The sequence below is a fragment of the Pteropus medius genome, unplaced genomic scaffold (genome assembly GCF_902729225.1).
Source record: "Pteropus medius unplaced genomic scaffold, Ma_sr-lr_union100, whole genome shotgun sequence".
In the NCBI taxonomy this organism is placed as follows: domain Eukaryota; kingdom Metazoa; phylum Chordata; class Mammalia; order Chiroptera; family Pteropodidae; genus Pteropus; species Pteropus medius.
Window position 1 is genome coordinate 3748315 of NW_024348242.1, and position 21761 is coordinate 3770075.

The following is a 21761-nucleotide window of genomic DNA, read 5'->3' on the forward strand; positions in this document are numbered from 1 at the left end:
AGAATATAAATAGCGCCAAGGCCAAGAAGCCCCACTCTAGGCCGACAGTAAATACAGAGCTTTGACTAGCTAAGCAGAGCTGATTCGTGGCCATGCCCTGTTTCCCTGTCGCCAGAGACAGTTCGCTCTATTGTGCTTCCTGACAATCGATTTTGTTCACAACACACACAGGTTTAAATGACAGTTTGAGAACACGGGCCGGTAGGAATCACAGCAGACTTGTGGTAGTGGCCACCTCTCAAAAGTGGAGAAAGAACTGTGCATGGGGATCGGGGATAAAGAGCACGTCGACTTTATCCGTACAACTTTAATTCCAAAAAAAAGAGAAACAAACAAACAAAGCAAATATGACCAAATGGTAACAAGGGGCAATTCGGGGTGGAAGATAATGTTATTTAGCCAACACGGTAAGGTAGGCACGGATCTAAGTAAGTACTTAACACGTATTAGCTCGTTTAATCTTTATAAAAACCCCACTGAAGCAGGTAACGGTTGGGGTTATTCGCAATTACAGATAAGGAAATCAATGCCCAGAGAGGTTATGTAAGTTGCCCAAAGTCACACAGCAAACCCACATAGAGCCAGGATTTGAACCCAAGCACCGTGGCTCCAGAGTCTATGTGCTAAAGCACTAGCCCGTATTGCCTGTCTCTACTTATTTGTGTTAGTCTTTGTGTATTTCTGCATTTTGGGGGTTTCTCAAAACAACGCAGTTTTTGGACTTTGGGAAAAGAACCATACATAGCAGCTGAGTCCTGGTGTCATTTCAGACGACGGTCGATTTCGTTAGATTAACGCTTCACGTAAAACCCCGGCAGCGCCTCAGTCTCAAACTTCTGGGTTGACCGGAATTGCAAAGTCAACTCTGGAGGAACAAGCCACAGCTACGGAGCGCACATAGGTGGACACACACTCACACGCACGCACACGCACGTGCACGTACACACTCACACACGCGCGCACGCACACACCAGGAGGCCCCGGCCGACCTTGATCATGTGTTCCTGGACGCAGAGCGGGTCGCTGTTCCCCAGGATGCTGAGCAGCTCGTCGTCGGAAATGAAGAAGAACCTGGGGAAGGCGTTCCTCTTGGAATCCAAGTAGTCGTTCAGGCTCTTCTGGCACTTCTCGAGGCCCTCGCTGATGTGCTGTAAGTCGCCGAGGCGGTTCGGGGCCTCGCAGCATCTCTTGATCACGGGGTCCTTCAAGGTCTCGCCCATGATCTGGAGAAGGTTGAGAAGAGAGCCGTCGTCAGCCCAGGGACAAGGAGGCACCGGCGGCTCGCATCCAGGGGCAGGCGCTCGCCGGGGCCCGGGCCTGACAGAGAAGCACCTGCACACCCCGGAACCGAGCCTTTGGGGAAGCCAATCTGGCAAAGGCTGTTGGACGTTTAAATAAGCTCCTCCTTAGCACCCTCCGACACACTGTGCGTAACTTCCTCATTTCCGAAGTCAGCTGCTGAGAAAGGGGCTTTTATCTCCTTCCCTCATTGACGTGCCCTACGCGCCTGCGCATAGTATGCCCTCAATTGACACTTGCCGGATGGGTGAAGCCAGCAACTCCACTTTGAGCCATGTGTGTGGACCAGAATACTCACTCTACTGCTCTTTGTAATGGCAAAAAAACGAAAGGAAATGGCCCACGTGTCCAACAGTAGAGAACTAGGTTAATCAGTTGTTGTGACGATGACTTTAGTCCATGAGATGTTGATTTATTGAAATACATGTCAAAAATGTTAAATTTGAAATAACCAATCATGCTGGGTTTTTTTTATGACCCTATTTTTGTAGAATACTATTTCTCTATTTATCTCTATGTCTACATAGGGATAAACAAATCTGGAAAGATATATGCTAAACTGTTCAAATGGTTATCTTGGGTGTGAGATCGCTGGTTTGTTTTATTTTGTTTTGTTTTGTTTTTTTAACACCTACAGCACCTGGTCTTCCTAGCTGGTCTCCCATCCAAGTACTAACCAGGCCCGACCCTGCTTAGCTTCCGAGATCAGATGAGATCGGGCACGTTCAAGGTGGCAATGACCGTAGACTACAGATCACTGGGGTTTTTTTTGTTTGTTTTTGTTTTTTGCTTTTTTTATATTCTAAATCTTTCTTTAATGAATAGGAATTTCTGGTGTAATGTTTGTAAGGGCCTTTCTTTTAAAGAGCTTATGCAAATGGATAAGAAGAAATCATAAACTCTAACGAATAAGGGAGACCCAAATGTGAACGGAGTGAAGACCACAACTGCACTGCTAACTAGCAAAGCACCGGCCCCTGAGGGCAGCCGGGCTGGGTCAAAATCCTCACCCGCGAATGGCCGGCGGCAGTGATGGCCGGCACAGCCCTTGCTGGAAAGGACTTTAAAATGGGCACGCTCTTTCGCGGGCCGTTAACTTTCTGACAATCTGTCGTAAGACAGTCGTCCTAGATGTGGAAAAAGCATTAGGCGCAAACCTACAAATTAATTATGGGAGCGAAGAATTCCGTTTCAAACAAGGCATCCGGTTACCGGACGGTAATTCACGACACCGACGTCAAGCCGCTCACCGGAACGTTACGTACAGGCGTCGAAAGAATTTCTCAGATGGTTTTGTAACGTGAAATACGTTTCTCAGGATATTAGGAGACAATCGTAAGATACGAAATTCTATCAACTATCATTACGATTGTGGTTTTTAAACCTACAGCCACAGGAAAAAAGATAAGGGACATTGAAGTGGCCGCGTTCAGGGGATAGAAGTCTTTTTTTTCTACTTTTTTCTACTCTTCTACACTTCCCCAATTTTTAAAAAGCGGATATTACTTTGACGCTAAAAATAAAATAAAAAATAAATAAATATAATAAATAAAGATTTTTTAAAAGTGCCCTGTGCTGAACGGGTTAAGGTCACGTGGAATGATGGGAAAAGCTCAGACGCTACAAACAGAACACCACGGGCAGATGCACAAGTATCTGAAATCGCCGTGCCCCTTTCGTGACGAAAATCGGGGCCGGCCACTTGCCCTTTTAAACACTCTGTCGATGTTGTCAAACTTCTTCGCCTCCTCCGGGAGCTGCGACCTGATATCCCCACCGATAAAGATGCTTTCCAGGTACATCCACTTTCTCTGCACCAGCATCCAAATCTGTGAAGGCACAAGGTCATCGTCAGCATGAGTCCCTCACGGGATGTGTGGCAGAATCCGTCCCAGCATGGGACAGATTCAAACCGACTCGGTCGTAGGACTTCCCAGCAAGATGGCAGGGCGAGCGCGTAATGCTCCTTCCCAAATACGCGGGAATGAGGGACGAAGCACAACTAAGTATTTTTAAATGCGTGGCCACACTCAAAGGCAAAAAGAAGCTCTGTATACCAGCCTGGACCGGGAGGAAGCTTCTGGTTGCGTACAGGGGTTGGGGCCCTGTGACCCAGGACAGACCATGCGGAAGCTCACGCGAAACTCAAGCCAAGTACTATGTGACCCATCATTACACTCCAAAGAAATTGAAAACTGGGACTCAAAAACAGTGATACACGAATGCTTGTAGCGGCAGCGCTGGTCACAACAGCCAGAAGGTGGAAGCAACCCAAACGTCCCCTGACACATGAATGGATAAACGAACTGGCATGTCCACACGGTAGAATATTATTTGGTCATAAAAAGGGATCGAAGCACTGACACAGGCTACAAAAGGTGGACGACCCTTTTCTCTCACCTCGATGACTTCCCCTATTAGGGAAAGTGTTTTCTCCCATTTGTGAACGGTCTGCAGAAAAGGCCCCACAAATCTGCTCCCCGAGATGCTCTGCAGGTTGAAAGTGTTGTCATCGAGGCACTGGATGATCTCGTCCACAGACCCCAGGATGTAGCCTCGCTCCTGGGTGCCCTTGTAATACTTGACCACAGTAAATTTCATATTTTCCCACGTGTCCAAGATTTCCTTCACTGCCTGGTTAGGAACATAACAGGAATGGTTCAGGCGCATAAATTGAAAACGGCAGAACCCCAACCCACCTGCAGCTTCCTGAGCCTGCCTTTGATGGACGGCTCAGCCCAGAGTCTGGGTCCAGTTTTCCGAATAAGCAGAGATTGTGTCATGGAGACCCTAGTCGCTGTTTACCAAGTGGTCGCCATGTGCCCTGTGAGCACGTTCGTACACAATCGCCTTCGGGCCTCAGGGCACCCCGGGGAGGCAGGGGTTATTACGACCCACGTGACGGAGGCGGGAACGGGAGGCTCAGAGAGGCCCAGCTCCCTCGGCTACCAAGTGCCAGAAGCAGGGGCTGGGACCCGTCTGCCCGGCAGGTCCTGCTCTACTGTTACGCAAGGAAATCGAATTATAAAATAATATGCCTGTTTGTGGTCATATTTTTAAAAAACACCTGTGTCAATATCTGTGTATGTGTATGTTATGTATAACGTATGCATACATATGTGTGTTTCTATGTGTGGTGTGTGCGTGCATGCTGTGTGGGCACAGGCGTGTGTACATGTATGCATGTGTCCATGCATGTTTGCATACGTGTGTTTGTATGTATGTTTATACGTGTGTATATGCATTCTAGGTATTAAAAGATGCACACTAAAATAGTAATAACAATTAGGTGATAGAATTATGAGTGATTTATTTTCTCAGTTGTCCACCATGAGCGTCCATTACTTCTTCAATACATAAGTCAAAAATGAAACTATAATTAAAGAAAATAAAAAATGTAACTGAGGTTGAAATTCTATTTCTAGAACGAATAGTTCTTTATTACTCAAACATTACAGGTCTCAGAGCAAACATATTTTCTCTTCGAATTAAAAAAATTTTTTCTCTTTTCTCTCTAGACTGTTTAATAACTGAAAAAAGTCAGCCCCACCTTCTCGATGCCAATCTCCTTGATGGCCGCGGTTACGATCTCGTTGAGAACTTCCGTGTGTTTGTGGAGCTCCATGGCAAACATATTATCCAAGGTGAACGTTTCGGTCATTTCAAAAAACACACCTGTTTTTTCCATAAGCTCTTTCCAATGCCTGAAAGGACGTCGACATTAAAATCTTTACATTGGCGGAATTTAGCGATGGGTTTAATTATCCCCGCCGAGGTCACAGGACGACCCGGTTATAAACACTTTTCGTGATTTCGGAATTCTAAAAAATGAGGACACTGTTGGAATTCTACCTGCGGTTTCCCAAAAGCCCTCTGGCTGCCAGAGTTAAACCCAGGAAACCACATCCGGCAAGATGCTCTCTTAGGCGGCTAGTCTTCACGACCACCTAAGAAAATACGCGGCTTGAATTTTTTTGGAAACTGCTTCCGCCGTCTTCTCTGGACCAACGATCTCGACCTCAGTGGTATCGCTCAGCCTATTTGAGACCCTGGTGTGACTCGCCAGCCCCCGCACAGTCAGTACATATTTAGCAAGCGCTCACTCTGTGCCAGTCAGCGGGCCAGCTGCGGGGGACAGATGGTGACTAAAAGGCAAGGCCCCTGCCTTCGGGATTCTACCACCCGCTTGAAGAGACAGTCCACAATCAAATGCAGTTTGCTGTGCGTGTGTGCGCACACAGACACACAGACACACACACATATGGTGGTCAGGAAGAACCCACTGGTTTTTTTTCTCTCTCTCGTCCCCGGCCAAGTAGGGGCATCAGAGCCCTGGTTGGGGGTTGGAGGTCCACAGGTGACACTGCTTTAAATAACACTAAGTCGTCGGGGGGAAGTGATTCCCTCTCCGTCCCCTTCCACTGCCCTTGATCCCATCGAAGGAAAAGGCTCCGATGGCGCTTCTGTGTCTCTAACGCTGTTCTGCTGGCTCGGTGACGGGCAACAGTCCTAGGAGCTCATTTTTATTTCTATAATTGCTTTCTTTTTATGGCAAGAACCTTTGGCTCTCCATTTACGGAGGTGATGTGAATTCCGTTTTAAAAGAAGGAGAAGGAGAATAAGTAAGCTGATAGGGAGAAAATAGAGTAATGACCGTACAAGTGATACTGGGTCTGACGAAAACAGTGAGAAATAAGTGTGGGAAACACTGGGTTATGGAATCATAAAACAGGGAGTTAGCTAGAAAATGCTTCCTTCTGTCTAGTTTTACAAGTGAGGACACTGAAGAACGCCTGGGCAAACATGAGTGCCCCGGCGACTCGAGCAGAATAGTGACAAAGAGCCCATGTCACCAGGGCCTGAAGGCTGCCTAAGGCTTTGTTGAAAGGGAGATTGACAGGTGTAGAGATGTCAAAGATCTATTACTAGCACCTACGAGAGCCGCACTGATGTAATCAGAAGACCTGGAAGGGAATGAGATGGGAATGACTTTCTCACTAGGCGGAACGAAGTCATTTGATAGCAGGACGTGACTCTCTGCCCACACCAGGACGGAGGACGGAGGATGGAGGACGGAGGAACTGGGAACCATATCAGGCAGAATGCGACCCACAAACTTCCTAGCAATTCCTGTCTGTGTGGAGCCACATCCAGACGCCGACGGACAAATGAAAGGCAACTCTCTGCCACGCCACCCCCAGACAGGCTGCCCCACTAAAAAACCCGCGGGACCCACTCTGTCCCATCCGGCAGCCGCGAGTCGCATGTGCTGTTGAGCATCTGACATGTGGCCAGTCCAAACTGAAACAGCCTATGGGTTTAAAATACACAGCAGATTACAACGTCTTTTGTAAGAAGACTGTAAAATATCAATGACGTGTTGAAATGATATTTCGCATATATAGGGTTAATTAAAATATACTATGAAAATTAACTTCACGTGTTTCCTTTTACTTTTTCAGTGCGGCTGCTAGGAAATTTTAAGTTACATATGTGGGTGGCACGTTTCTGCTGAATGGCACCGATCGAGACCCTTGGTTTCTTTTTAAAAGACCTTCTGACAAAGCAAGTGCAAATGACACTTCACACCTGACGGCGCCTGTTTTAAAAATAATAATAATAATAAGAGCAGCCTATTTCAGAGAAAGTTTACACAGAAACGATATCGTAGAAATAGGATTTGCATACTTCTGGCCCGGCCTCACTGCCGAGACCTTGCCCCTGGCCGTCAGATCTAAGCAAAGACAATTTTAAAAGCGGGAGCCCCTCCCACGCTTCCCCGTTGGCTGACGGAGTCGACGAAACACACCTGTCCCTGAGCGCCTCGTGCTTCAGGTCAAGGAGGAGAGGAATCGAGTCTTTGAACGCCTTCATCTTCGCTTCCAAGTGGTAAGCCACGGACAAGTTCCGGACCTGCCGGGGCAGCCTCCTGAGCGCCCTGAGGAAATCTTCGATTCCTTCCTGGAGGAACTGCACGTTGAGGTTGATCCAGAGCGTCTGCGACCACTCGTCCTTTGCAACCTGGAAATGGGCAGGAAAGTCCCGTCAACGAGACCCCTTCGGAACCGTGAGGGTGGCTTGAGCGAGAGAGCCATCTCTTAGCCCGGGGTCCTGCTACTTCGTTTCCAGTGTCATCACCCATCACACCCACAGCAACCGCGCGTTCACACGGGAAGGATCGACTACGAGGCTCTAGGACGCCAACAAACAATTCCGACTCTTTTTAAGCTCTCGCCAAAACGGTGCCGTCTCTGAGGACGTGTGGGATCTGGGAGAAACAGTCTTCCTTTCCTTAGGAGGAAAGTGAGAACCACGAAATCAGAAGCAGGCCTTTCGCAAGTCAGGAGTCACGTGGGTCTGTGGGCACCTACCTCGTTGGGACACGATCCTAACACGCTTCCCTTTCCAGAGAAAAGAAGCTAGAGAGACATAGGACAACTTACTTAATGATCATCGCTTGATTATCATAATGAAAAGGCTTTTGGGGTTCTACTTTCCTGAGATTTAACATAGAAAGGACTGTCTTGTGTAAAATTTACCATCTCAGATAGCTTCCCTGAGCAACCTGTGGCTTGACAGAGTTGCTTTGAGTCACGAAACACATTTGACAAAAAATCGTGTTCATTGACGAAATCCATGTGTGGTCATTGTTTTAATTCAAGGCGTAGACAACATTACGATATATTTACGTTTTTTCACTTCTCTTTCTTTTCTTTGCCTCCTAAAAAGATATAAAAAGCTCTTTTTGTTGTTGTTGTTGGATTGAGACAGCTTCCGTGATTCGTGACCTCTTTTTTGCAAAAATTTAGAGAGAGATGAATTAGAAAGAAGACACTGGACTCCTTGGAGCCAGCCGGTCACGAGCTTGCCTTTCCCTCCGCGCTCGCGGTCGGTGTTCCTGGACAAGCACAACTCGGGTTAAATCCACCCCTTGACCTTCATCGGCGCGCCACACCCACACTGGGGCAGCCGGCGGTGACTGCTAGAAGCTCTCCACCTGGCTCACTGGCCTGCCTGCATCCCAGCCCCTAAAGCTGCCACCTTGGCCCGACCACCCTGCCATGCTTCTAGCCCGCCGCTTCTCCCCCACTCTGCTCTCCTCGACCAGCCAGCACCCCCACCCCCTGCCTCTCTGCTGATGGCCTTGCCGTGCTCGTCCGTGGGGGAACTGGAGCCATCGGAACTGTCAGCATCTCCCACTAGAAGCGTCTCCGCGCAGATGCGCTGTTTTCACCATAGGACGAGACGTGACCCCGCCCGCCTCCTACGTGAGGCCACATCTTGATCTCGTCCCTCCCCACCTACTCAGGGGCACCAGACATCACCCAAGCAAGCCACCCTTCTCTCTCCCAGCTCCAGTGTGCATCATTCCCATCAGTAACGAGCTCACGGTATAACCTCTCCTGATCCCACGGCCCCTCCACCCGCCACTCCGCATTTCTCTGCTTTTCTTTATGACGAGACCCATTGCGAAAGTGGGCTTGGTGTTTCTAATTCCTCTCTTCCTGTTACGCCTGTTTTTCTTAAGTTTTATTGAGGATTAACTGGTGTGCAATAAGCAGGACACATTTAAAGTACAGAGTTTGGTACGTTTTGACACATGCGCACACCCGTGACACCGTCACCGCCGTCGAGGTAATGAACTCACCCATCACCCTCAAAGGGCTCCTCTTGCCTCTCTGTAATCACCCCTCCCCCTCCTCTCGTCCCACCCCAACCCCAGGCAACCCCCCGGCCCACTTCCTGCCTCTTTAGATTCGCCTGCGTGCTCTAGAATCGTGTGTGAGTGGAACCGCATGGCGCGTACGCGTTTGTGTCTCAGCGTGACGCTTCTGAGATTCGCCCCCGTTGCTGCGGGTGCATCGACAGTTCGATCTTTTATGTTGCTGAGTCATAGCCGTGGGATGGACGCAGCACAGCTGAGTCATCCGTCACCTGCGGATGGACGTTTGGGCTATTCCCAGTCTCGGGCTACTACAGAGGAGGCTGCTGTGGCGCGCACGCGGGAGTCTTTGTGGGGGCCTCTCGTGTCTTTCTTCGTGGGTAAGCACCTTGGACCCACTGCGACCGGGCTTCCACGGACACCGCTCCGTCGAGCCTTTTCTTTCCAAGGTCACAAAAGGCCTCCACGATGCGAAACGATGTGGCTGTTCCTCCCGCCTTCTCTTAGTGGACTCATTCGATGCGGGGGACAGTCCCGCCCCCTCGAAAGGTTGCTCTCACTTGCTTCCAAAGCATCCATCGTCCAACACCGGCCCGTCTGTCCCCCCGCCCAGCCTCCCCTCCTTCACCTTTCCTTTTTGGGGTCTTCTCCTCGCGGCATTTGAATGATGGGGTGCCCCAGGCTCAGCCTTGTTCCTCTCCTCTATGTGCCCCACTCCCAGGTGTCCCCAGAATCATGTCTACCTGGAACCTCGGAACGTGACCTCATTTGGAGAGGTCTCCGCAAACGTAATTAGTTAAGACGAGGTCATGCCTGAGTCCGACGGCTGCCCCAGGTGAAAACCTGCTCCTGACTCAGGGCCACGTGGGACGGTCACCTCCCCGAGCCACCGCCTCCCGCCTCTGGGCCCCACAGTGCTCTGTGCGCCTCGTTTCTATCTCATGTCACAGCAGTGTGGTGACTTGTTCGTGCATCAGCAGAATGGCCAATTTACGTGTCGACTCGCCTGGGCCACGGGTGCCCAGATGTCTGGGTAAGCACTGCTCTGGCGTGCCCGTGAGGGGGCGTCTGGGTGAGACCTGCGTCTGAATCAGCGGCCTGAGCGAAGTGGTCGGCCCTCCCCTCCGAGGGCGGCTGGCAGAACAGCGAGGCTGCGTGGGAGAGAATTCTCGCCCTCTGCGCCTGCCTGCGAGAGGGGATGTCAGTCTCCTCTCAGCTCCGAGCTCAGGCTTAGATGAGGACCCCGCCGCCAGCTATCCAGGGTCTCCGGCGTGTTGACCACAGATCTCGGGCCTTCTCGGCCTCCGTAACTGTGTGAGTCGATTCCTTATAATAAATCTCTTTGGTTCCTATTGGTTGCTTCTCCGGAGAACCCAGACTCATAGAGTTGGTCTCTTCTGGGGGCTCAGAAAGGGCAGGAGCGGTTAGGGTAGATGCAACTCGTCCCTGCTCTCCAGCCAGCATAGCAGGGGGCTGTAAAGAACTAAGTGAATCGATGGAGGAGTGAATGAATGAATGGAGGAATGAATGAATGAATGAATTTGCATGGGGAACATTAGGAGTAGCAAATATGTCATTTGGATGCCTCTCTTATTGTGTTAAAATACATGTAACAGAACATCTACCCTTTGAACCATTTTTAAGTGCGTCGTTCAGTGGCATCAAGTTCATTCTCCGTTTCGTGCCGCCATCACCACTGTGGAGTTCCAGAACTTTCTCGTCACCCCACATGCGGTCACTCCCCATTAGCGGTCACTCCCCATCACCTCTTCCCAAGAGCCAAACGGGCAGTTTCTGTGACATCTGCCCCAGGCTCATCTCTGTCACTGTGGCACCAAGCCCCGCTGGGCCTCCACGGTGCTGGCACCGCTTCTGTGAGACTGAGCCCGTGGGGACACGTACCTTCAGGTCTTGGTAGAGCTCGTAAATCTGCTTCAGGCCGCTCATTTCCTTCTGCGCTTTGATCAGCTCTGGGTACATTGTAATTGGAAGATCAAAAAGTTTCTCCGCGTTGGCCAGCTCCTGACGGTTCCTTTCATGTTTTGTCAGCTCTCTTTCAAAAGTGGCTAAAAGTTCTATTCCTAGTAAATGAGTAAATAAACAGACAAATATGTAACAGTCTAAGGCATACACCCGAAGGAGAAATCATGAACACTGTGCATTCACCCACAGAAGCCATCTAAGACGACGAATCTAGAATCTCCAGTCTTTATCTCGCCGCGATTCTAAGACCACAGTGCCAGCTGCACGTGCGAGACCCCCGGCCCATTACAAAAGTCTGTCTCCTGTCCGCCCTCTGAGTGGCCTCAGCCTGGGACACGCGTCAGAATCCCCACGGGAGCTTTTAAACACCTTGGTGTCTCCACTATGATGGAATCAGTCTGTGTGACCTGCGCCTCGGGCATCAGGTACACTTCCGAGGTTCCCCAGGTGGGCCCAGGGTCCAGGGGAGGTTAAGAAGCTTAACTCCGTCCCGCCTTCCCATAAAATTCTTAAGACATACTCAATACCTAAGACCGCCGTGAATATTCTTACCGCTATCGAGATCTTCACCAACAGAACCGGGGCCTTCACGATAAAAACACTTTGCGAAATCCTCTATCTGCTGCCTGTAGTTTACTATTTCGTTTCGAGTAATCTGAGAAAAAGCAGAGCTGCATTAATTTGATCCGATGGCTCTTTTTCAACATCTTCACTCATAAAGTAAAAACTGTAACGGTACCTCCGTGAAAGTTCTCTTTATGCCCCCAAGAGTGCGTTCCACGTTCACTGAATCGTTAAACAGATTTGACCACATGCTTTCAATATTATCAACCAGTTCTTTCTCCGCATCAGAAGGCTAAAAAAAAAAAAAGAACAAACGACAAATGTTCAGCAAAGCTACTCTTCCCAGGGACTTGTGCTCACGGTAACAGAAGGCTAAGTGATTTCGAACGAGCAGAAAAGCTAGTTGAATTATAAAAATTACGTTTACATATAAAAATTACATTTTTATAATTAAAATAAAATCAAGATAAAGTCATTTTTAAAAATAAATAGTCCACATAGACAGGCACAGAGAGATAGATAACCTAGACAGATAAGCCCTTCATAAACGAAAATCCGGCTTCAAATCAACTTAATCTCTGACTAAGACAAGGTTATCCCAGCTTGCTAATTCATCCAGCTGTGCCGTCTGTCAGAATCAAAAACAAATCTCCTCTGAAGATATGACATTAGCCAGAGCCTCCAATTCTCTCTCCAGTTTGTCACATAGTACAACATATAGAACACAATCAGAGATGACAGGCACGTAAGGGTACCGAACGACTTGAACGAAGCCAAGAGATACACAGACAGTATAAGCAGACCTTAACAGAGTTTTAAAACACGGAATTTAAAATCATTTTACTCGATAGAGGTAAAGGAAACAAAGGACAAAGTTGAGAACTTTGATTTTAGTTTAATCATAAAAATAAAATTTTTCGTAACGTGCATTTTTCTGATGAGAGGCTCTCTAGCTGTGAGGTTGCTTTACATTTAAATCATAGACAAATCTATGGCAGTATATCTGAGAATTGCTGAAAAGGGTCTTAGTGTCCAACGCAACCGTAAGATGCTGAAGGAAGTTGTTCACTTACGTAGATATTATACATCGCCATGGTTCGGTACCTCTCCTGGACATCCCTGTACCTTAGTTCCATGACTAAAGATTTACTTCTAATTTCTGCAATTGTCGCAAGGACAAACTTGAGATCCTCAAGGGTACTGGGGCTCTTCTTCAGGTTTTTGGCCAGGCTCTATAAAAGAAAGTTCGAAGGACACTAAATAAACCAAATGAAAACCCGACTTTCCCAAAAAAGCAGTTTTAATGAAACACCGTGACCCACTACCTCCATCTCTTCGTAAAGATTATAGAGCTCCTCCTTTGCGGACTCATTGAGAAGTTTTCCAAGCGAAATCACCCAGGACTTGGCGTTTTCCTGCACCGTGTTTGCCAGCGGCCCTAGCTGAAGCCTGACACAGTGCTCATCCTTAATCAGAGGGTGACGTGTAACTTCATAGGCAATCTTGGAATAGAACTGCAGCTTATCATCATACGCCACGCAAGGGGGTCTCTTGGCAGCGAATTTCTCCATCACGATGGCTTTGTCCAGCTTCCAAAGAGGTCGATACCGCTTCCATTTCTGTAGGTACTTCATGAGATTGATCAGAATCCTGTGGACATTCTGAGGGATCATAACAGCTTGTTCAATTATCTGAGGGTTCAGAGAAATATCGTTGTAAAAGCTTATTATGACAAGTTCTTCCTCCTCCCCCTTCTGAGGAGGGCATTCTATGCAGCTGCCGTTCATCCACCGGACAAAATGCTGGCGAAACAAGAATCGGGGGAAAAAACAGTCGTTTAGCGTTGAGTTTGCATCCTATGTATATATTGGCGTTCAGTAATAAGTCTTGCTAGTAATGGAAATCATTCTCTTATCAATAAATTGTGTTCGATTGCAAAAATGAGTGAGGACCGCAAAACGCTCCGAGGAACTCAGTCTGCAAAACCGTGAGCCCAGGAAATAGTTATGATGTTAAGCCGCTGAGATTTGGAGTGGCTTGTGATGCAGGGAAAAAAAAAAACTAACTTGGTAAATAACAACAGCCAGCCACTTCAGTCGTAAAATATAAATCTTGAAGCTCAAAGATACTTAACTTAAGCTGTATTAAGTTACCTAGTCATAAATATTTATTTTTTGTTAATGGAGTATATTTCCATTGTTTTCCAAGAGAATAGGTAAAAATTCTTTTTATTCGGAAAAAAAAGCACCTATGAAAGTCAAATGATACAGGCTTCGCCCAAAGCCTCAGATCCATCTACTTGCAAAGGAAAAATTAAACCGGCGTGAAGTATTGTGATTAACACACATATGGTTCACAGAGAGTTTTTCCTATTTATTTACCCCCCTTGGAAATTGTTCTGTCTCCCTGTTCAAAGAACCAACGATATAACACCTTTAAGTTACAAGAATTTAAATGACAGTCATAATAAATAACTGTATTAGCACAGATTATAAAGTATGTGCAATTTATCTATTAATTTCCAAGTACGGCAACTTGGAATTCCCTATGTGTAATATCTACACTTAGTTTTATGCTAAGAAAGAAAGGAAGGAAGGAAGAAAGAGAGAAAGAGAGAGAGAAGAGAGAGAAAGAGAGAGAAAAAAGAAAGAAAGAAAGAAAGAGAGAGAGAGAGAGAGGAGAGAGAAAGCAGAAAGAGAAAAGAAAAGAAAGAAAGAAAGAAAGAAAGAAAAGAAAGAAAGAAAGAAAGAAAGAAAGAAAGAAAGAAGAAAGAAAAAGAAAGAAAGAAAGAAAGAAAGAAAGAAAGAAAGAAAGAAAGAAAGAAAGAAAGAAAGAAAGAGAGGAAGAAGGAAGGAAGGAAGGAAGGAAAGAAAAAAAAGCAAGCCTGAAACATGTTTGACTTTCTGAACAAAGTGAAGAAAAAGACATTTGCGTCTGAGGGGCTAGGACACCCCTTATTCACAAAGTTAGCCCTATTTTCCCATAGTTGGTACCACGTAAACTTTGGGTTATTCGCCAACACTCACTCATTCAACAAACAATGTGCTAGACACTGTCAGAAGTTCTGAGGATTCCGAAACAAATAGGCACACAAGGTCCATGCTCTCACTCAACTTGCCTTCTAGGGGCAAGAGAAAGTCAACAGATACACGAACAAGTAAAGAAAACATCAGTGATAAGTTCTAGGAAGAAGACAGGATAGCGACGTGATGGAGAAGCCTGCATGAGTGCGAGCAGTTCAGGGAGGAACCAGTGCGACCTGCTGGAGGTCACACAGCATGGGGCCGGAGCACAGTGCAGCGTGATACACGTAGGAACGGAGACCAGGAAGGTAGGCAGGTGCCAGACAGTGACCAACCAGAGTCAGGAGTCTGGAGAACGTCCTAAGTGCAATGTGATGTCACTGGAGGTTTTTATAAAAGAGATGACATGATTTGTATTTTTTTAAAAAAAAAGACATTCTGACCTGTGGTAGAGAATGGACTGCAGAAACAGTGCAGCAATAGCCCAAGTGAGGGATGACGGAAACCTGGGAAGACGCTAACATGGAAAAGGACAGAGGAGGGCACAGCTGGGGACACGAACAAACCACTCTTACCGATAGTATGGGGCAATGGGGGGAGACGGAGACACAGAGAGGCCAAGGACGGCGCCCAGGTTTCCGGGTTGAGATGGTGCCACTTCCTGGCGTAGGGAAAACCGGGGCAAGACCAGCTTGCAAGAATCCCCCCCCGGGACATGCCAAGTCCGAGGTCCCAGGGGAGACGGCAAGTAGGCAACGGACTAGAAAGGCGCGGCGAGTCGTAGAGAGGTCTGGGCTGGAGACGGAGATGGGACGGTGTTGAAGCCCTGGGGTGGGTCCTGATCACACCGAGAGAAGAGGGAAGAGAAGGGGGGACACCAGGAGCAAGCCTTGGGACGCCTCAGAGGTCAGAGACCTGCAGAGGAAGAGCCAGCTAGAGACCAAGCCCGTCTGGGCAAGGGATAGAGCGGAACCTACGGACTCCGCCTCCTCGGCAACCGGCCATCGGCGGCCAATGGGCCCGAGCACCGGGGGCGAGAGCCACCTGTGGAGCGGCGCAGGTGCGCCCGCCCTTACCTTGGTGATCTCCACGCAGTTCCGGATGCAGTGCACACACATCTTGTTGATCTCGTTCGCGCTGGGATGAAGGATGATCTCGGGCGCTGTCAAAATGGTTTCCGTTTGGAACAAAGGGACGTTCCCAAGGATTAAAGTATTAAAGGACTGCAGATTCCTAAGAGGGGCGAACGAAAAAGACTCAGTACTCACTAGAGTGAAACATATCCAACGACTGATGAAAATGACTAGAGTCGAGAAAAGTCATATAAGAAGCCTACCGCAAGGAACGATGCATTCCAGGATTGCAATGGACAGTTTGGGGTGAGATTTATTACAAAGTCTTTTTTTGGTCTAATTTTTACAAACAGCTTGTTTCTACTTTGGGGAAGTTACTCTCTATTAGTAGGAAGATGCTTAAATAATAATGATGATATCCGAAAGTTGTTCCGACTCCGACCCGGGAGAAGCAGTCGTCCCCCAGAAAGCTCCTCCCCTGTCAGCATGCTCCTTATCGTCAGGACTCGGCTAAAACGTGGCCTCTCCGTGGCCTTTCTTGACCATCCAATTCCAACAGTCCCATTATCCATGTGGAACGCTATCCTGCTTTATTTCTTTCACAGAAATTATCTTGGTTAAGTCTGTTTCCTGTGTCTTGCCTCTCTCCCCTATGAGGATGCAGACGCTCCAGAAGAACAGGGGCCTTACCTGGCTCTAATAAACCTTTGAATGAATGAATGAATGAATGAATGAATGAAGTGGATAGATGGATGGATGGGCGGATGGATGGATGAATGGATGAATGGATGGATGGATGGAAGGAAGGAAGGAAAAAAGGAAGGAATAAGGAAGGTAGAAAGGATATATCAATAGATGGAATGGATGGATGTGTGGATGGATCAATGGACGGTGAATATGGATGGATGGATAAATGGATGGATGGATGGATGAATCAAGGAATAACAGCATATTAGAAAGGGAAACACTGTGGGAGGTAGCCCTATATAAGGGGCTGCTTTAGGAGTCTAAGTTAGAAGCTACAATGAAAGATAAATGAAATGTGTACAAACAGATTTATTTAAAAGACCAACTTAGCTAAGTTTGTCTAACCGGGTCCAAGGAACAAGAAGACCAAAGGTCTTTGTTGTATTTATTAATGTGTTATTCCGAAGCGGATTAGAGCAGCTCACAAGAATCCCTTCACTGCATAAAGGGACCCTAAAAACAAAATAGGATAAAACAAGAAAGGAGGAAGATGCTAATCGGAGGCGGTATGCTGAAGGGCTACTGGCCCGAGTTCAAATCCCAGCTCTCCTGCCTAGATGAGTGGCCTTAGGCAACTCGCTCAACCTCCCTGTAGTCTGCGTCCTCGTCTATAAAATGAGAACGAGAATCGTAAAGAACAGAACACGAGCCTGGTGCGGAGTGCGCTTTCGGACGCGTGGGCTTTCCGAAGAGAGAAAGTCAAGAATGAGATGAAAAACTGCAAATCATAAATATCTGCGCGCTCGCTGCATCCAGGCTGCAAATGTGGTCCAGGCGTCTGAGCAGTCAGGGAGAAAAGAGGAGTCAAACACTCATAGGGCCCACGCCGTGTAAAAACAAAAGGGAACACAAACAACAAAAAAAGAGAGAGAAGAAAAACGCTTCCTTAAGGCACCGAGGTCGGAAGGGAACCGAGAGGAATTTCTTCCGGGTGCTTCATAAAGAAGACATAATACGACGTGACAGTGACAGTGATGAATCCCGCAGGCCAGTGTCCGTACTGGCCCTGAGACCATAAAGCATCACGATGAGCTGGGGCGCTCAGCCCCCCACCGTGTATGGGGCTGGCCCTCACGATGCACTGGACACAGACGCCATGTGCCTGCTGGCCAGGGGTTTACTTCAGGCCCTCGGGAAGAGTGACTGGGTCATACGTCCCTCACATCGGCCTCTCTCAAAATGGGCGAGAGAGTCATCTGGGGTTTCGATAAATACTGAGTGACGGAGTGGCTGCTGCCGGTCGGACACAGACACATCGTCTTTCAGACAGGTGAAGTCGCGAGAGAGACATGACTTCCTTTTCTGAATGTCGAGAGGCCTGACAAGAGCATGAAGCCCTCCCTCCGAGCCGTGAGCACCCTTAGCCGGACTTACTCTCCACCCGGTTTTCACTCTGGACCCTGCGACCGCTCTGTACAGATAAACCACTGTCATCTGTGCACGCGGTCTCTGAAACAGGCAGCAAGAGTCACTCACTTCAGGACGAGCTTTGTCAACACTTCGTAAATCTTGCTCTCCCAGTACTCGTAGTAGGAGGCCAGCTTGGGGGCCTTGCCCGTGTTGGTGTGGACGACCAGGCCCTCGACCTTGGTCAGCAGAGGCCCGATGGCGAGGTACCACCTGACCATGTGGTCCAGGTCCTTGGCCCTTTCTCGGTCGATGTGTTCAAAGAACTCCTTCACGCCTGTAGAGGAAGACACGCCTCAAAACACAGTCCAAGACGTCGGCTGTATGGCTCGGGAAGGCCAGAGCAGCCTCTAACCTTGACTCAGAGCGGAAACCAAGTCAAGGCCGGAAGTCAAGGCACACCCTATGCGAAAAACGAGTGACGGCATGGGAACGGCCATCACGCACGCTGAGGGACTCCTTGTGGGCTGGTCCGAGACCACTTAAAATATCTGGTCCATTGGGCATAGAAATGTGAGCCCATAAGATGATCCTTTCCGGTAAACAAGTGAGGTTATCAGGGTTTTATTCCATTCATGGAATAAATATAGAGAGTGTGCGTGCGTGTGTGTGTGTGTGTGTGTGCACGCGCGTGTGTGTGTGTACACGTGCAATCATGACCAAGAGATTTTTCCATTCCTCCCATCATTAAAGAAACAAGAGGTCAGACCCACCTGGCAGTTCCTCCTCACTTTTAGGGGCTGGATATTTAAAGAGATTTATGGACTCTATCAGCGTCAGCCGGGAAGCAATGTCGTCTGCGTTCTTATGAATCTGGTGGACGAGGGACTCGAATTTCCCGATGGCCTGTTTGCATCGAGTTATGTAGTCAGCAATACCTTAGAACAGGAGGAAGAAAAACAGACGGACATGCGGCTCCGACCCCTTCTTTCCACATCCCTCCCAGCACCATCTGTGACGTTAGCACTGGTTTCCCTTTGCAGAAGGGACCCTGCTCATCCTTTCCCCTTGGGTCTTCGAGGAGGCGGAGAGCCACTCGCCACCCTTGGGTCCTGGGACAGGCGCCCTGGGCTCAGAATTAACCAAATGAGACATTTCTTCTGCTCAAATTTGAACAAAATCCTATCTAAACCACTGCGGGGAGAAAGACAGGGCCCGAGCCTCTTGTCTTTTCGTCGTTACGACCACTGGACCTTCCGCTCTACCCCGCCCTGCTCACGAGCCCCTGTGGCCCGCCGCTTAGAGAAGCAAGCGTGAGCATCGACTCAGGTTAAGCACGTGTGATGGGCCGGCCGACGGCCCAGGCGCGGTATGTTTCTTATGACATCGGCTCCTTCCAACAACCCTATGGGTTGGGCGCTAAGTTTATGCCCATTTTACAGCTGAGGACACCGAGCCTCCAGGAGGCCAGGTCGTGTGGACGGAGCTGACTTTTAACCCAGGGAGTCGGTGCTGGAGCCCACAGCCCACACATACGTGTTCTCTAGACAGAAGAAAAGGGGAGAAGGAGCGAAAGTGACCCAAAAAAGAGAGAGGGAAGCGTTGGGTCGAGAGTGGGGGAGGAGGAAGAGGACGAGGAAGCCTTGTCCCGGTAGCCAGAGGACGTCCCCTCCCAGGAGGAGGGCGTGACGCACTTTTCCTCATTCCTCCTGCCAGATAAAAACTCCCGCACACACACGTTATCTAGAAAACAGCCAGGAGGCTGAAAGGTCGGGAGAAGGGGAGCCGGCTGGGACCTGGGGCCTCGGGACCCGCGTAACAACGGCCGTTCTTCCTTCTCTCTCTGGGCCTGGAGCTGAAGAACCTAGTGACTTCTAAATGGGTACAGGCACACGTCCCAAAAAACATATACGTATGCCCCAAATGAGCCTCCTCTCGCCAGGGGGACGGACCAAGAAAGAGACAGCCTCGCGAGACAGCGGATTTCAGACAATCGCTGCTCTACTCCAGCCAAAAGTGTGACCCCACCCTAACCCATGCCAGTAAGGGCCGGCCGGGGGGCCTGGAATGCCACCCGCAGAACGCAGGAAGGAGGCGCCCCAGTGCCCTCGTGGCGGAGTCAGAGGCAGCCGTGGAGGTGGGTGAGGCTTTCGTCACCACAGCCCAGGAACGAGCACTTGGATGAATCTCTAGAGAATGATGCTGCGTGACAACGGCCAAGCCCAAAATGTTCCATAACATGTAACGCTCTTGAAATGACAAAATGCGGAAGTGGAGAACAGGTTAGAGGTGGCCAGGGGTTGAGGACAAGGTGGGGGTGGGGAGGGAAGCAGAGGCGACTTCGAAAGGGTGGCATGAGGAGCCGTTGCGGGGTGGCAGTATTCTGTGTCTTGACTGTATCTGTGTCAACACCCGGGCTGTGACTTGTAAGAAATTAGCGTGGGAGGACTAGGGTTAAGGCGTTAATTCTTACAACAGCATGAGACTCTATAATTATTTCAAAAGTAAAATTTTAACTTTGGAGGGAAACAAAATACATGAAGGTCACTTTATCTTCAGAGGAGAAAGCTTTGGGTCAACAGAGTGTCCAAATGGCATCCTGTCTTAGCTTCACTCCCAACTGCAGCCCGGGGAGGGGGTGGTTAATTCTAGGTCCCACAAGTCATTCTCTATCCGTGCTTGAAACATATCCGTTAACCGCATCTACAAACATACAGATGTCACAATTCAACTACGGCAGGCAACAAACAGACGGCCGAGACGTATTACCTAGTGAGTTCCAGTTTAACCGCTTGTGTCCGGACCTAAACACGCGTACCAGTTCCTGAGAATGCTCGTCGAGGAGGACAGCCTCTGCCTCATTCAGCGTGCCTGTGAGCGTGTGGTAGTGATCCAGCATGCTCTGTATCCCCTCGGTGTACCTGTGTGTCCCAGGAGAGCGAAGAGTGTCAGACAGGGCTCGGGAAAAGCCGGCCAGCCTTACAGACAGGCTACCGAAACACCGCGGAGCGGTCCGAAACCAGGACTGAGAGAGTCACAGAAATGCAACATGGTGCCACTCTGCCCGCTAATTTTCTTCTTTGGAAGATACTGGCTACTTCCCATTAAAAATGTTATTTATGTTAACATAGAATAGGTCCGTTGTTGTTATTTTTAGGTGCATGAATAAATACATGTTTTAAACATTTCTTAGTTGTAATTTCTAACGTGGTCAATACCGGTAGCTACAAAATCCACAGCCAGGGCGGGGAGTGGTTCTCGATCATTTTTAAGAGTGTAAAGAGGTCTCAAGACCAAAACATTGACTGCCGGTTTAAGGCTTTTGTACCTAAGAAATTTGTCCTCCTGGAGAGCCACGTTCCTTGCTAATTCGGGGATATGAAACCCCAGCTGTTCAAAGTACTTCGTTTCGTTAATAATCTCCCTGAGAGCTGGCGAAAAATTGATCGCGAAGACCGTGCCCCGGTCGGAGCCCGTGGCGTCATCGGCAGAAACCTGTGGAAGGGAAGCCGGTCAGCCAGCGGGGGCGGGGCGGGGCGCACTCAGAGCCGCAGCGCCCCCCAGAAACGAGAATTTGAAAAAACCAGCGGCGGGCCTTTGACGCGGACAGGACAGACTAGGGAGCCGGCCGGAGCCCGCTTGGTGAGCAGAGTTCTTAAAGAGTTCCTTTCCACTGACCTTTGAAAACTGGGCAACTGCGTGTAAAAGCGTGTGACCTTGGCTCCCCTCAAAAAGTTAGAAACGCTGATAATGGCTGGCGAGGGCAGGATAGGGGTGGGGGGCGGCTGTCCCCCCCGGCGGGCCGGGGCAGGCCAGTTCCCGTTAGGCCCGTCCTGGCCCTCGCCACTCGCCAGGCCCGGGTCTTTCGTCCCTCCCAGCTGAGATTTATTTACTGGGGACTTGCTACGAGCCAGATCCCGTGAGAGTGGTAAAGATGTAGCACGTGGTTAAAAATGGTCAGCGACCAGCTGTTTCCTGCATGGTTCAAGCAAGACTCTTGCACGTGTACGGCATGTGATCCGACTCGTTTTTACCATTGGGGGAACTGAGGCTCGGAGGTCA

At 49.0% G+C, this 21761-nt stretch overlaps 1 protein-coding gene and 1 pseudogene across 1 annotated transcript in view; both read right to left on the minus strand.

Moving 5' to 3' along the window:
- The window catches only part of DNAH10 (dynein axonemal heavy chain 10), a 97865-nt gene that overhangs the window by 63563 nt on the left and 12541 nt on the right, over nucleotides 1-21761 (minus strand). The window contains exons 9-23 of the mRNA XM_039879264.1: nucleotides 21028-21194; nucleotides 20469-20620; nucleotides 18473-18637; nucleotides 17829-18036; nucleotides 15609-15765; nucleotides 12835-13311; nucleotides 12583-12741; nucleotides 11685-11801; nucleotides 11498-11600; nucleotides 10865-11043; nucleotides 7109-7320; nucleotides 4850-5003; nucleotides 3700-3933; nucleotides 3006-3128; nucleotides 990-1223 (exon numbers count right to left, since the gene is read on the minus strand). Of these exons, the coding sequence (XP_039735198.1) occupies nucleotides 990-1223; nucleotides 3006-3128; nucleotides 3700-3933; nucleotides 4850-5003; nucleotides 7109-7320; nucleotides 10865-11043; nucleotides 11498-11600; nucleotides 11685-11801; nucleotides 12583-12741; nucleotides 12835-13311; nucleotides 15609-15765; nucleotides 17829-18036; nucleotides 18473-18637; nucleotides 20469-20620; nucleotides 21028-21194 (2841 nt within the window). The remainder of the gene's footprint in view (nucleotides 1-989; nucleotides 1224-3005; nucleotides 3129-3699; nucleotides 3934-4849; nucleotides 5004-7108; nucleotides 7321-10864; nucleotides 11044-11497; nucleotides 11601-11684; nucleotides 11802-12582; nucleotides 12742-12834; nucleotides 13312-15608; nucleotides 15766-17828; nucleotides 18037-18472; nucleotides 18638-20468; nucleotides 20621-21027; nucleotides 21195-21761) is intronic.
- Nucleotides 1928-2047, minus strand: LOC120616153 (uncharacterized; annotated as a pseudogene).